We start from the raw sequence: 16,755 nt of genomic DNA, 5'->3' as shown, positions 1-16,755 counted from the left end.
CATCTTCAGGTCATGGGAGAATAAGAGTAATAGTTCTCTTTCTGGACTTACTCTGATTTCTAAAAACTCTATAATATCAAATACTGGTAGCTACATCTAATGTGTTGTTCCCATGTCTCCTCGTTGTGTTCTAAGGCCTCATTGATTTTTATTAATTGAATCTGAAATAGTCTAGATCTATAGATCTTTGATTTAAAATTACAAAGAATAATTAAGTAATTAATATAATTGTGTAGGTAGATCTACTAGATTTAGAATGTCTAGATCACAACATTGTTGTCTTTGTGGAGGCCATGACCATATGAGAGATAGGGAACAATATCATTAGTTCTGAATCTTTAACTACCATAGTGACAATATATAAAAAAAATAAAAAAATTCTAGTTACAACCATTGCAAGGTTATCCTTTCCATCCATCTCATGGTAGTAACTGGCTTTTTTTTTCCAGTTCATATTCAGTAAATAAATTGCCATATTAATAACATTCTTGTTATTTGTACTATTAAGTGAACCTGACATTCTAAACCAAAACTATGGAATGAAAAAAAGAAAAAAACAAGTAAAAATAAAAATGATTGCATTAAATCTGTATTCAAATATATACAATTCAATAAATAATACATTTTACACTACTACATTAAGGATGAATCCTTAATAATCTAGCCATACACTTTACTCTACTTTCTTGATTACACCATACATCTCCTTCAGATAGGGTGTACTTTCAAATTTTTCTCGGATGCTGCCTTTAATAAAATCTTCCTTCTCACTAGTAAAACCTAACAACGCACGAACAAGTTTTCTTTCCCCAGTTGATTGCGAGTGATCTGGCCGTAATTGGTCATCTGTTAAGCCTAACACAAGCAGGTTTGGTATTTTATCTTCCAATAAAAGACATATCAGGCCAATATTTTTCACTCTTTCCAAATTAGATACTCGTAGACATTGAAGATTGCTGGGAAAAAATAATTAAACACAATGCATTTAATGAAAGGTTTGGTTAAAACCGGAAGCACAGATTTTTTTTCAAGACAATACAATTTTTTATTAATAAATCTTATTACATGCAGTACTAGAGAAAACTCAGTTTTAACTCTCTCTGGGATTATTTTCCACTTTTGGATTGTGCTACCATGCATGAAAATTCAAACTCCATCCCTTTTTTCGCAATTTCGAACCATAATGTTTTTGAAAGACAACATTTGCACTTCCTCTTTTTAATAGCTAAAAAACTCTTCTACTTCCTGTTTGCTCCAGCTGGCCTAATTTTAATTTACTTCTTTTTCATTTTCATCATGTAGATCTAGTCAAGAAGTTAAAGAATCTGAAACATTATTTTATTACGACTATCTTCTCTTCTGTTAAAAGGAACGTCTGTCATTTATAACAAAAGATTACATTTTGATGGACAAGTATTATAGATGTTAAACTAAAAATCCATAAATGGAGTGAAAACGTTTTCTTTTTTTTTTTAATCACTGTATACCTACTTTTTTTTTTAATCACTGTATACCTACTTTTTTTTTTATGGGGCGCGAAGGCTGAGTGGTTAAGCATTTGGCTTCTGAATATGGGGTCCTGGGTTCGGATTTGGGATTTTGAATTTAGGGATTTTTAGGCGCCCCGCCCCTGAGTTCACCCAACTCTACCTGACTTAGCTGAGGAAAGTAAAGGTGGTTGGTTGATGCGCTGCTGGTTGACCTTAACATTATCTGCTCTATAGATCACAAGGTCTGAAAGGGGAACTTTTAAACCTACTTTTGCAACCCCATGTATATTATGATTCAAATTAATAAAAATTATTTTTACGATATTTTTTCATATTTCACAAAACAATATAAAAAACACATCTGAAAACTCAAAATGCTTGTCTTGAGCTCCTTATCCTATACTGCTACCATCAAGAACATCAAAATAGAGCCTTTTTTAAGCCCCAGCTTATTAAAAACATTCTTCTTAACAAAAAAGTTAAAAGTAGGAAATTCTGGATGCTTATGAAAGGGAAACACTATTCAAGATTTCAAAGTTTAAAACAAAAGCATAAAGGAGAAAAACAAAAGGAATAACGCATTCATGTATTTGGGCTGTTTCAAATCATTGCTAGTAGTGTCACACAGAGACAAATTTAAAACATCAAATGTTGCTCAATTTAAAATAATATGGTAGGGAAGTTGAAAATGGTGAATAAAAAAAAAATGAGTTAGTAAAAAAACCTCACAAGATTACATTTATAACTTTTTTTAAGCCATAATATAATATTAATCTATTGAGTCTTATGAGTTATCAGGTTTCTGAGAAGAATATTTTTTTAGATTATAGTCACACCTTGGCTACATCTACTTTTAGAACCTTTTTGTTTCTGGTTTGCAGGAAAAGCAAAACAGAAACCTGAAATTGTGCACTCTTGACCATGTTTTAGCACAAACAAGGATTGCTTGTGCTACCCTGAGGATAATTTTAAACTAAGGCAAACAGCCTTGAGTCCCAGATAAACAACAACAGTTAGTGAATCTTATTTAGTTTTAAATTTACATAAAATTGTTATTTTCAGGCAGTCCCAGACAATTAGTTGAATTCATCTATCAAATATTTGCAGAAATCTTACATTGGCTAACAAAAGTACAGAAGATGAGAAGCTAATTTTTAGAGCTATAAATAAGTCAATGGATGATATGGAAATTTAGTCTAGTTTTGGAATTACATGACAGCATAATAATAAAAATAATAAAGGGACTACAATGAATTTTGTTTCTCTTTAATGAAACTCGGCCCTGACAGTGCCAGAGAAGGAATACTCGTTCGTTTCTACAACTACATTAATAATAATAATAATAATCTTTATTATCAGTGAGGAAATTTGTGCATTACAAAAAACAGAACATAGTTAGAGCAAATTTACTAATGCCATTTTATATGATTCTTATAAACTATTGCCCAAGACTAACAAAATAATGTCACAGTTTATACCTAATTATTCCATTATAAAAACTTGTATAACTACATAGCTTAATTTGCAAAATTTCAATATTATCCTTTGGTTATCAACTCCCACCATATTGCCCACCATAAAGCCATCTAACTGCCAAGGCTAAAAAGAAAGTTAACTCTTCTCAGTTCAATGTACTTACAACTTCAATGTCTTTATGATCATGTTCTTACCTGAAGTGGTGCAAGCAACTCAGACCATTATCTGTAATCTCTGGGCAGTTGTTGATGTCTAAAAACTCTAAGGTGTCTTTTAAGGGATGAAGCTTAGCTAGAAACCAGTCATCTAGGTAAGGGCAGTTGTGCATCCTGATGTAGCGCAGGTGTGACAAAGGAGCTGCCAGAGATAGTAATGTCATGCCATGAAGCAGTGCAATTATCAGCAGTATAGTGAAATCTATATGATGTACATTTTAAACAAGAGCCATGAACCTTAAGTCCTCAAAACCATGTTCAAGTAAATATAGCTTCGTCTTTCAATCATTTGTGTATAAGAAGGGTATGTTTCCAGAACAAGATTGGAATTAGATAGAGGACATCATTGTTGAGTCTGAAGAATTTTACTGGGTTATGGAGTTCAACAATTTAAAGATCATGTCATTGGAATGCTAAAACATTCCATAATCACCCAGAGTGCCTTTTTGACTTGTAGTAAATGACTTGTAACAGGGTGATGAGAGAAGTGGATTGTATAGACTTGGCAAGACATAACTTATTGATGTTTCCGTTGCAATTAGAAGTATGCAACAGACCAGTAATCAATATCACATTGTAGTTTTGAATGTTTCAAACTTTTAACTAGCTATAAATACCAGTACCTAAGTTTTCAGCTGAGACATGGGTAAATTTCGTATTACTGAGATCCACAGCTTCAAGGTGCATGTTGTCTATACATGTGTTGGGTAATGGAACTTGTCCTTCCTTATTTTTAACAAGCCAAGTCTCACGGCCAACAAATTTTACTGCTCCTCCACGATGAACAATGAAATGAGCAGCTGCAAGGTCATGGCCGAGAACTTTGACTCTATCTTCTCTATATCTTGAAGACAAAAATGTAGAAAGTGATGATTTTAACAAGAAACTTGCATGAAATGTGAAAATAGCTCATAAAAAAAAAGAAAAAAAAGAATACATTTGTTGATTAAGTTAAATTTTCCTGACATTTTGAACACTGCCATTATAAGTGTATAAAAGCCTTTCTCTTAGTCTTAGTACAGTTGTAAAAATGTATTTATATAAATTTAGTTATTACTTTTGAATTTTCACAAAGTTATAAAATACATTTTCATCTTGGTCCTGGCCAAGTGTTAATTCAATGGACTTCTGAACTGAGTGGTCACAAGTTCGGATGATGCTGAAGATTGGAATATTGAATTTCTGAATTTTTAGGATGTCCCTGAGTCCACCCATTTCTGATGGTATTCTGACATTAGTTGAGGAAATTAACTGTGCTTGGACATTGAGCTGTTCACAAGACTTGTTAATTAATAGTTAATCATAGAAACAAAAGAGCTTTACACTATCTGCTCCATGCAAGGTCTGAAAGTAATAACTGTCTTTATTTTAGTAATCTTAGCAATATTCTTTTTAATTTGATAAAATGGCACATTTTATAGCTAGGAGCCAAACAACCATAGTTGGTGAAAATTTTATTTTCAAATAAATGATTTTGGTAAAAATTAATTTGTTTAGGTTTCATTTAAAAATACAACTAAAACTCATTTTCTTTTGCAGACTTCCATGCAATATCATCACAAATTAGGATATTTTTATAAGACTTTATTGAAAATGTATAAATGAGCTAACAATTCTAATTTAATCACTAAAAAAAAACATTTATGTCTGATGAGTAGAATACATTACTTATGATCTTCACGTAGCAGCTGGCGTACTTTAATCTCATGCTGTAAAAATAGTTCTGTGTGGTCATCAATAACATAGTCTTTATACAACCAAGAAGTTAAGTGAGTAGGCAAGGTCTCAAATAAACCTCTTCTTTTGGAGTCTTTCATACTGTCAAAGTACTCTTTTTCTGTATTCCTAACTGGGTTGGGAACTGGATTTTCCCTTAAGAACTTTTCAATCAATTTCTCGTTCTCATCCTCTGTTACTTCTGCCAGTTCATTGTTTGGTGATTTTTTTTCTTGCTCACTGGATTTGGAGTAACTTCTACAAGAAAACTTTTTTAAACTTCTAGATAAATGACATAATTTGAAGAAATTCCTTGTCTGGAAAAAAAAAAAAAGAAAAGTAGATCTGTATATATCAATTGTTAGGAGATCCTTGTACTCAATACCTTGAACCTCCTGACCAAATCATCAAACATTTGAGTGAAACTAGTGTGAATGTATATTTTGTTTTGATAGTTACCTGTTGTTATGGAATTAATTGTTTCAGAAATAGGGGAAATTTTGACTTAGTGACAATGACGTGACTAGTAAAAACAAGAACAGGTTTTTTAGATAGAGTGAAATATATGCCAACGTAAACAGAGTACTTCCAGGACACATTAGAGATAGGAAGCCTTTTATAAACATACAGAGTTAGCAGACTTTTGAAGGTTCCCTTCATTGCTATTAAACTTCTTCGACATTCAGTATCCAGTATCAGCTTCGACTAACTTTTATTAATTGTTCGGCCTTTCGACGGTTTTATTAAGTTGAGTGTTACCTCCATTTGGTTTATTTGCATTGGACACAGCAGATGCGCCTAACATTATATAATGATGTATTTTTTAAAATGCACAAATTGTAAGACAAATTTCCTCATGAATAATAAAGATTATAATTATTTTTATAATTTAGCTCCATGAAAGTGTTTGAATCATTTCTTCCAAAAATCCAGGATAAAAACCCATAGGTTGTGTGGAATGCATATATTCATATTATATACAAGTCGAGAGCATGAGCAGAATTTGACAAGTCTGAGGCAAACTCTTTTTCCTTGCAGTGTGGGTGCACCATAACTTGAACAACTGTTTAAGTTTGGCTTGAACTGTGCTATGTTTAGTCAACACAATATAATATCTAATGGTACTGTTATAACCCTGCCATGCACACTGCCATCCAAGCTAGTGCAGAAGGTGTGCACTGAGACTAGACAGAGAAGGATGTTTATAAATATTAGAGAAAAGCAACAGAAAGTTTTCCAAGTCTAGAGCTTATGAAGAGATTGTGATCAAGGCAGATATTGTTTTTATGTGTTTGTGATGTCCTGTGAATAAGCATCTAGGATCAATATCATTGAGTTGCCTCCCTTAAGTTATTACAGAACAATAACAATGTGAATGATTATAGATGGTACAAAATGATGCTATATATAAGTATATTATATTTAGAATATATAAAATGTGACTTTTCTCACTGTCTTATATTTTTTTCTTTCTTGGGGCTTGAATAGTCTAGTTTAGCCTAGTAGAGTCTGGGCCACTTTACCCTTTAACCCTATAGCCTATGGCACTAGGTATAATAGATCTACTACTCTATTTAACTCTGTTCTAGTTACATAAAATATATTCTGTAATTATTTCAGTATGTTACTATACTAGTGACTATAGTCTATTATATTATGATATATAAATCAAGTTAGTTTCTATATAGAGCTATTTAGTGTTAGTCTTAGAATATCATTTATAGATCTATATATTTTAGGCTACTTTCAGTTACTTATATCTAACAGCTCTAGATTTAGCACATACAAATACTAATATTTAGTTATTTACTAATAATAATTAATATATATAGATGTCATCAATCTAGAATAACTTAGTCTTAGTTAACTTAGATTTAGAGTCTAGATCTAATCTAGAAAAGATTTAAATTATTCTAGATCTAGATCTAATTACTAATAGAGTAGTATAAAATAACATGTATTCATTCATAGATCTATACTCTTATCTATTACAGACGTTACTTCAAAAAAAAGTTAATTATGTCTGGTGCATTTCATGTGTCAATCTAGTCATACATGTTAATCACTGACTTAAACTCCATTCTCTAATGGCAATAGGGCTCTAAGAAGAAGCATTTGTACGAATTAGTTCTTGTGCATGGAATAAGAAATGTGCCTCTATCCTTGTGTCTTTCTGGGTATTTCATTAGGTTTTGTTTTTCTATTTGTAAGTTATGGTTTAGTCAAGTTTAGTATTTTATGCATTATAGTTAATTATAGTATTTATATATATTGTAGCTACTTTTCTTTGTATTCTTCTGCCTTGTCTCTAAATTAGAATAAAGTGACTTTACTAATGGTATTACTCTAATCAACTTGTATATATGTATATATATTATTTAATATATATTTATATCAATTATAACTTAAAACAGACTTAAAGTAAGGATAATTTATTAGATCTAGAGAAGTTATAGTATAGTAGTTATACTGAATTATGAGTGATCAGATATATATATATTATATAGTAGGCACATTCCTCATTCCATATATATGCTAGGACAAATTTGTAACTATAAATGTTCCTTCCCTATAGTGCTATTAGAGCATGGAATGGGTTGCCTGAGCTAGCCAGGAAAACCAGTGACTTGGCAGAATTTAGGTCATTGGTTAATATGCATGAATGATTAATTTAAATGCATGACGTGTGTAGAACGTAATCATCTTCTTTTTTGAAGTAACGTCTATATTATATAAGATTAAGATATATATATATATATATATATATATATATATTATAAATAGAATAAAAGTTAAAAGTTATAAAAAATAATTAATATAATTATATATATATATATAAATAAGTGTAATTACTAGATCTATTACTAAAACTAGATAGAATCTGTAATATAATAAAATAACTAGAACTAGATCTAGACATAGATCTATATCTATATATTAGATATTCATTGTACATCATGATCTAGTCTAATTCTTCTTATCTTATAATCTATGATACAGGTAACAGTGAGTAACAGTATCATCCAGACATTACTTCAAAAAAGAAGATGATTACAATACAATACTGTGAGGAATGTTACAATAGTTACAATAGTTATAGTAGTGACAATACGTCCTGGGTCAGATTTTCCAGTCCCTTTAGTAAACTTTAGTTTGTACTCTGCCCTGGTTAAACTAATAAAAGATGCCTGAAAAAGTATTTTGAACACTGCCAGTCACTGGTGCTAGCTCATTGCTTAGTTCTTTGAGTAATCTAGCAGAATCTAGATCTAGCTGTTCTGAATACCAATACCGGTCATCATCAATCCAGACGCTTTTAATTTTATTTTATTAAAATTAGATCTATTATAATTATTCTAGATTTAGCAGCCTTTATTACTTTATAATTTTATATAAAGACTAAACTGACTAAAGTACTAAAGTTAAAGTAAAAAGTTTATACACTTTTTTTTTTATTTTAGTCTAGATCATCACTAGATGATTCGACAATAATAATAATTCACTATATAATTATGACTGGGTTGTGTAAAAAGTATACATCTAGTATGATCTAGATTATATAGATCTAGAATCTAGATCTACTAGACGAGTGGGAAAATATCTTTACTTACAAATATTATCTGTTTACAATATTCTGCCATATTCTAAAAGTCAAGAAGTTTTGGAACTTCGTATAAAAAGAATGTCAGAGTTAAAAAAGTCATATTGCTGCCTATCTAGCCAAACTAGCGATCTAGTCATAGCAGTCATAAAGTCTAGAACTTAGCTAACTATATCTAGATTTGTAGATTTTCATATTAAAGCATTATAAAATTGTTTTACTGTTGTTTTTGTCATGACAAATTTTTTTTTTTTTTTTTAATAATTATTATATGTATGCATCATATTTTTTTTGCGTGTAGAGTTGGCATAACAGACACTAACCTACATACATCTTCTGACAACAAAAGCAACTCAACTTTCGATTTATTTACCATACTGATTATATTACTGATACAAGGTTGTTTTTCACTTCTAAAGTGAAAGTAAAGACTAAGTGGTTAACGCTTGAAGCTATTTAAATTTAATCTACTAGATATCTAGAATTTTAAATCTAGATACATAGCATCGAGAAGCTTGGAGTCATACATTTATCTTAAGCTCAGAGCGAATAATACTAGTAGTACTAGTACTACTAGTAGTAGTGTATACATTAACTTTCATTAAGTAACATTACATAGTCATACATAGTGTAACATAGTAATAGTAGATAATACAAATCTAGTTTACACATAATTGACATAATCATATAGGACATAGTCACATAGACATACTGTCACATAGATCTAGTTCACACACACTCAGTAACACTGTGATACATATCATACACTGATACAGTACACGTGAATCGACATGATATCAAATTGATACAGAGTCTTACAGACTACACTCACGTAACACTGGTCACTACACACACAGCGACTTGATTGAGTGACTTCACAAATCTGAAATCACAGTCTACACATTCTTCAGTTACAGTTACTAAATTACTACAGTCCAGTGAGTAAAGTTATAGACATAAACAAAAATCAAAACATGATGAAAATGCAAAGAAAATTAGAGATTCTTATAATGAGAACACATATTTTATTTCGATTTCGAAGATATGGATCATATGCCCCTTCTCATAATTATTATGGGCATGATTATAATTATCAAGATCATGGGTATGTTACTCGAAGTCGAACTACTAAACATTATGATTATGATTCTATGAATTTAATGTACTCATACCAACAGCTTCAGCTCAGCCAGGTAAGATATAAATTTAATCTAGATCTAAAATAGTCCAATCTAGATGCAGATCTAGATCTATGTAGACTCTAGATCTCAATTAATAATCTAGACTCTTATATTTAAAGTCTTAAAGCCATTTCAAAGTACTATTATAGATCTAGATCTAGATTTAGAATAATTTAGATCTGACTAGAGATTAGTCATTAGAGTTGATTAGAGGATTAGAGTCTAGTCACTCTAGCGACTCTAGTCAGTCTAATCAATATAGAATCAAATTTATATAAATATGATTTAGTCATTCAGACTCAGTTGACTTGACTTGTAAATCTAGAGATACCGGTACTAAATTTCTGTTTTCTAATGGCAGTATACAGGAAAAGAAAATAGTCTTTCAGTGTCTGGAGTGGATATAAATAAACTATAATTAGTATAGAGCACATAAATTAGAGATACTTATGATTTACATATATCTCTGTATTAGATTATACTTCCTATTTCTAGAGATAGTAAATAGATAGTAGAGATAAGAGAAGATCTCTACTAAGTAGGCTACTAGTGATCTCAATCTATCTTGTTCCACTGTTGATTTCCTTCCCCCCCCCCCCCCCCCCCCCCCCATTCCCAAGAACTTTTATCTTGGAGGATGGGTGCAAGCATTTTTATGTGAAGAAATTACCATGTTTAAATAATTATTTATTTATATTTTTTAAAATAATTTATGTCCTTTTATTATTTTAATCATTATAATTAATATATTTTTTAAAATAGTAGCACGCAGATCATTTGGGGCAGTACAGTACCTGGTAGATGCAATGGCCCTCCCTTACCCTGTAAGCTTTAGAATCAGCCTGGAAACAATACTTATCAGTGCTTTCAAAAGTCTCTTTATACATTTTTTTTTCAATCAGGGGACACCAATCCATAAGGCTCAAAATTTAAAGCTTGGACCAACTGCACCAAGACACTCTAAGCCTTTGTTAGAACTGTGTCCTCAACATTTCTATCTATCTTGTCGATCTTTCTGGGGAGTAACTGTTGCATTTAATCAGTGAGTTTTTCTTTTTTTAAATTAAGATTTTCCTTTGAAAAAAAAAGTAAGATCTAAGTAAAACTGGAAGTTGTGACTGTTTCTATAGTTTATGTGGCTAGAATTGTGACTAACTGCAATCTAACTTCTAACTGCAATCATTTATCTCAGTGGTTGTCAGGTACTATCAGAGGTATGTTGTTTTATGAATGATAGAAAATACTGGATTGAGAATTCCAACTTCATCAAGATTGAAGCCCAAGAGCTTTAATTGTGCAGCTACTAATCTACTCCATCAGCTGTCATGCCCTGTTAAACTAAAGGCGCAACTCTAATAGGTACCTGACATTAGTTGGGGAAAGGAAAGGCAGTTGGTCATTGTGCTGGCCACATGACACCTTCAGAAACCATCAGCCATAGAAATAGATTACCTTTACATCATCTGCCTTTCTATAGCATGGTCTGAAAAAGGATACTTTTACTATAGTTCTATAATAATTCTTCATGCACCATACATTTACATATCCAAAATACAATCCAAATGTTGATGTCAATATGCATACCTGGTATGTCATTACTTTTTCTAAATGTAGATCACATCAGTTAAAAAACAACAACTTTAATTACAGTTGACCCATGATAATCCAGCACTTTTAATGTGGCTCTCTCAGTAATCCAACTCAGTCTCTCCTCTTCTCATGTGCTTCTTTTAAGTGTTGATATATTCTTTATTGTCTTTCTGTGATTACTTTCAGACTGTTTACCTGTATTTTTTAGTGTTGAAGTTTTTGTTACGTCTTGTATGATGTAGAGCAAAGTTGGCCAACGTAAACATAAAACGTTCTCTCTTCCTGGCTAAATTCTATGAAGTACATCTAACCTTTGGTAATCCAACGTTTTTAATAATCTGACACCATCCCTGTCCTGTAACCATTCAACTATCAAGGGTCAACTGTACAAAATTTAAATGCAGTAGTATCTTTTTAAAATGTTTATTTTTTTCATTAGAGTAGATGAAGAGCGTGTTAAATTGGCTGGACCTGACCGGGCAGCTGCAGAATGGGTCCTTAGAAATGAAGGCTCTATCAAGTGGACAACATCTCCTGCACATCTCAATGACTATAATATGCTCCCTCGATCAGATTTTGAAGAATACAAATTGGAAGAAATTGATTTGTCTAATACAAAAGTTATTGACCTTGGATTTGAACACCTAAGTATGTTTGTGATGTGTTATTTTTATCTTGATGTTTATTATTCATAAGAACATAACCCAAGGATAAATTGTGACTTAAATTAATCATTTTAAAAATAGTGTGGTTTTAAGTTACTAAATGTCTGATAAACTTTGATTTAAAAAACACACTATAAAAACTCTTCTAAAGGATAAATAGTAAGAAGAAATACAATAGATAGATATTATTTTAAAAAAATGCTTAAAATGTGACCCAGCAGTGTTAAATTTAAATTGGTTCAGGGTTTATATATATTTATTTATTTATATTATATACAGTATATAAATGAAAACAAAAAAATTAAAGCAGAATTCCATGAAATATTTTATAATGAACATTAAGTATTTTGTTCCACTGTAATGCTTAAAGAATATTGTATTATTTGAATAAAAGATTTGAAATCCTAGATCTAGTACATACTGACTGACAATATATAGGTTTGAAAATAAAATAAACTGGATGCTGGAACTAGAGCTTCTAAAATGAAGATAGATATAGACGAGCATTCATTATTGACATTGACAGCACAACCACTATTTTTTTGTATGTCAAACAATCAAATAAATTTTGTCTGACATAAAAAGGGATGGAGATAAAACAAAACAGTTATCTATACCAGTACTGGTCAGACTATGAAAAATCTGGAAAAGTAACACCATCTGTGCAGTGTACACATTCGAGGTTGTGGATAGGCTGGTCTTTCACTTTGCTATTGCAGATGGCCTGTGACCAGGTGAAGTGAAAAACTCATCATCCCCTAAAGCAATTCGGTGGCCCAGCAATTGAAGTGCAGAAAAATAGAAATAAAATTAATCATGTGCCTGTTTTCAACTGAGCTTTGGTTCACAGCATCCATCTATTGTTATTCTTTCTTAAACTTTAAGTAGCATATGATCTCTTATATAATCCATCTATCAGAAAACTTGAAACATCTTCGTAAGGTCAAACTGTACAAGTGTGTTTCCATCATGGATGATGCCTTGAAAAACTTGCAGCATGTGAAAGACACCTTAGAACATTTGGAAATAATTGACTGCCCCATGATTACAGATGCTGGTTTGAATCATTTGATTAAACTCAGGTAGAAATAATTTCATGAGGAGTCAGAAGATTTATGTTTCAATAATTGCTTGCAAAATGACCACCTACTCCTAATTGCCTGTCTTATAAATAAAATAGCTTACATGAGGTTTTATTATAAGTACATCTCTATGATGCTTTAGAAACAAGCTAATCTTTTCTTTCTCAAAACATTGTAAGTTGAACATTTGGTGAGACAATATGCTCAAGGTTTTAAAATAGTTTTTTTGTTTTCAGTCTGAACTTAGATTAAAAATAGCCATCTCATCAAAGGTTTATTCTAATTAATTTGTATTTAAAACTTGAAGTGAAATTTTCTTGGAAAAAAACAAACTGTCACTTCATCACTTGTACTTGTATATCCCAAGAACACTACAGTGTCCTCACATTTGCATTCAACTAGTTTTAGGTTTGCATTTTTTTTTCTGGCTTTTACATTGTGTTGTAGTTTAATACATTCTATCAATAGCTTTCTCTATCAACTGCTCTTGAAAAGTATCTTTCTTGATATATGAGTAGTATTTTTTAAATATTTTTTTTTATTTCAGAAATCTGAAAGTTTTAATTTTGTCTGCTCTTCAAGATGTTCCTGACCTAAATAAGTCTGTGAATCGACTGAAGAGCTCCATGCCTTGGTGTCACATAGTTCAGACCTCTGATGTCGAGGATCTTAAAACTTAAAGAAAAAAAAAATATGTTCATTCTAGAGATAGGCTACTAGTTTCATGTAACACTAGTGTCATATTTTATTTCCTTGAAGTGATATTGTACTTTCTTCTGCATGGAAATGGTTTGGAAAATTCCTCAAAAAAAAAAAAAAAAAGATCAATTACTTAAAGACTAACACTTGGACACATGAAAATGACAGCAGTGAAATGTTTTGGATGACATTTTTGAAGAAGTTTTTTTTTAATTATCAAGATAGCTAGCACTGAGGATAAAGTTATTAGCTACCATAATTGAAAAGTGCAAAATTATATCTTGAAATTATTACATATCTGGATTATGTTGGTGTTTTTTCATTAATAATATCAGCATATATATGTTATCCAGGGACTTGTGAACAGTCTGCATTTCTAAGCTTGTGCAAGTGACTAGTACAGCCTTCTTCAGTTCAGAATGTCTGATTGCAATGTTTCAGTAGATGGTGTGCGCCACTTTGTGTCGGGCTTAAATGTGTAGCACAGTGATGCCCAAACTACGGCCTGCGGGCCACATCTGGCCCGCGACGTGGTTTGGACCGGCCCGTCAAAACATCGGCACAAAATGTGGGGGGAAAAAAGGTAGAAAAATGTATTTTTTTTCTTTGATACGACTCTAGCTTTTTCTTTGATGGATTTCATTCTAATCTATTTTCTTGTAGTATTCATGTTTATTTTCTTGTTTTTTTTTCGGCGACAAGAATTGACAGTTGTTTTAGAGTCTTGGACACTACCGCGGCTGTCTAGAGCTAGCCGTGTTCATGACATCTCATGTGTGTAGCACAGCACATCTTTTCTGCATCATTTTGGTTCGTGTACTTCTGACGTCAGCATGATTGGTGCCGTGTCGTGTCACATTTGCACGTTAATGAAATGGGAGAGCTGAAGAAACGAAAATTGGATGTTTAGCGAGAAATGAAGCAAAACAGAGTGCTTGCTAGCAGTGATGGAATTAAATCGGCGTGAAAAAAAATGAAGCTGTGCCGCCTTTCTGGCATGACAATAGCAAAACGAGTCGAGCAGACGATGTTGGTGAAAATCTCCATTCAAAACTAAATAACAGAGCAGCAGATTTCGAAATAATGACTATTGCTGCTGGAACTGATTGACTTACAAATCCAGATTTCGAACAATGAGGACAATAGATGTCTATGCCAGGTTGTCTACATAAGCCTTGCACATTTGCAAAAAAAATTGATGGTATGATCACAATGTTTACAAGTACTTATTTTAGTAGAGAACTTTTTCAGTTATAAGACATCTGAAAACCTATGTTACGTAATTATGGTGTAAGTAGGCCTATTGGAGCCACGAAATTGTAATATAACTATTTAAAATGGTTTATTTTCTATTTCATTTTTTGGTATCTTTTTTTGTTAATGTGGCCCGCGACACGAGTTTTAGAAATTAAAATGGCCTGCAGGCCGTATAAGGTTGAGCATCACTGGTGTAGCAAGAATGGGACATTGTATGATCCGATGATCATGAATGCAAGGTCAATAAGCGTGAGTTAGATGAGGACAAAAAAAGGCTGGAAAAGAAGGTTGAAGGTTAAACTATTGTGGGCGTGAAAAGAAGATTCTAGAGGTTTTGGGGTGGAGACTATTTAATTAGTTGAAGTTTGTTCTTTTTAAAGTCAGAGTTAGGACTTACTTGAGTGAGAGCTAGATGTTGCTAGTTAAGGTACAGAGTTGGTTAGTTTATTTGATCAGTACTATTATAGTATCCTGTATCTGAATTGTATTTACTGTAACTATAGTCATTGTTTTAATTTCGAGTTTAGAAGATTTAAACTAAGAAAATTATATCTACACTGTGTCATTTTATTGCATCTTAGAAGTATTTGTCTAATAATAACAGCACCTCCGCATCCACATCAGATGATTCAGAGTAGATACAACATAAGTCTATCTCTTCAAATAGCATCGTGATACTCAGCTTCAGCGCATCTTGTATTATCCCAGTTTTCTCTTCAATGTCACAACTAAAAAGTTATGACATTAGCTGTGGTCTCCCTGAAAGACACTGCCACTACTGAATACTCTTTAAGATAACTTGAGGGACTGTGAAATGTTTTCACTGAACACCTGGTGATCTTTTTCCTTTACTTAGCCAAAGAGTTCTATGGTTCTAATGAATTGTTTGAAAATTATTATTATTTGGGGTAGTAGATAAAAAAATACCATGGGGAATTAGTTTTATATTAACTTCCCAGTTGATTAGGGATGGCTGGGTGTTTTGTTATGAGTGCCAAAAGTTGAATCAGTATGTCAAGAAGCAGAATTGACAACATAAGAACAGTCATTTCTAGATGTTTTCAAGTGTTGGTGCAACTCTTATTGTTTACTTCTATTATTTAAACATCTCTAAAATATGTACCAATCTGCTTAATATTTCTTTTGTTTTTTTAAATGCCTACAACTTTGATCTCATAATGGTTCACACTGTATTTTTAGCTGACAGCACCTTTTTTTGCAAATATTCCAATAGGAACTGATTTGTTTTAAATATCAATAGTGGAAGTAAAAAAAAAATCATATTTATGAACCAAAACTGTCATGTCAAAAACAAGTGTTGATTAAAAATGGAATATGGCATATTGTTAGAGAATAAACGTAGAATTATAATATTTATTATCAAGAATGAAAGAATCAATATGTAGCATTCAATGCATTTGTAGCACCTGTATATGACATTTATTTGTGCACATTTTACAGAACTGAAGCCTTTTTCTAAATGACTCACAAAGACAAAAAACTAATCTAGAATTCAAAGGTATTTCTAAAGTTCTATTTTAGGAAATGAATACTGTGATGTAGTATAAGAAATAGTGTTTTTACAACTAAGTAAGATGTGGTTGTAATATATAAGGATGTTGTGTAGCCCACCAGCAGTACTAATATGAGATGGTTGCTTCATCTTTGTGCACATTTTCAAACATCAATTTTAATCATTAAGGATGCCACTGTATTTCTATTTTTTCTTCTAATATAAAAATAACTAATAAATTCTTGTAATTTTTTGATTCTGTTCATTAAG

The 16,755-nt window shown here is 31.7% G+C and overlaps 2 protein-coding genes across 3 annotated transcripts; one reads left to right on the top strand and one right to left on the bottom strand.

The window, feature by feature from the left end:
* Nucleotides 1–571: 571 nt before the first annotated feature.
* On the bottom strand, nt 572–8,627 carry LOC106075973 (distal membrane-arm assembly complex protein 2-like). 2 transcript variants are annotated; one of them, XM_056022284.1, is made up of 6 exons: nt 8,509–8,627; nt 4,850–5,214; nt 4,239–4,409; nt 3,805–4,025; nt 3,161–3,323; nt 572–956 (listed from the first exon to the last, which is right to left on the bottom strand). In XM_056022284.1, exons 1-6 carry the CDS (start codon nt 8,536–8,538, stop codon nt 674–676), a joined length of 1,233 nt encoding a protein of 410 aa, XP_055878259.1. In that variant the 5' UTR covers nt 8,539–8,627; the 3' UTR covers nt 572–673. The 2 variants fall into 2 exon arrangements, with proteins under 2 accessions (XP_055878259.1, XP_013092310.1); XM_013236856.2 differs by lacking the exon at nt 4,239–4,409 and having other exon boundaries at nt 8,509–8,626.
* Nucleotides 8,628–8,860: 233 nt separating this feature from the next.
* Nucleotides 8,861–16,738, top strand: LOC106075972 (ATP synthase subunit s, mitochondrial-like). The gene is made up of 5 exons (XM_013236855.2): nt 8,861–9,691; nt 10,582–10,721; nt 11,709–11,917; nt 12,854–13,016; nt 13,564–16,738. The coding sequence occupies exons 1-5, from the start codon at nt 9,473–9,475 to the stop codon at nt 13,694–13,696; spliced, it is 864 nt and encodes a 287-aa protein (XP_013092309.2). The 5' UTR covers nt 8,861–9,472; the 3' UTR covers nt 13,697–16,738.
* Nucleotides 16,739–16,755: the final 17 nt, after the last annotated feature.

Source organism: Biomphalaria glabrata, chromosome 3 (assembly GCF_947242115.1).
Source record: "Biomphalaria glabrata chromosome 3, xgBioGlab47.1, whole genome shotgun sequence".
Classification (NCBI taxonomy): domain Eukaryota; kingdom Metazoa; phylum Mollusca; class Gastropoda; family Planorbidae; genus Biomphalaria; species Biomphalaria glabrata.
The sequence above is the reverse complement of the archived record's forward strand: the minus strand, read 5'-3'. Positions and strand labels throughout refer to the sequence as shown.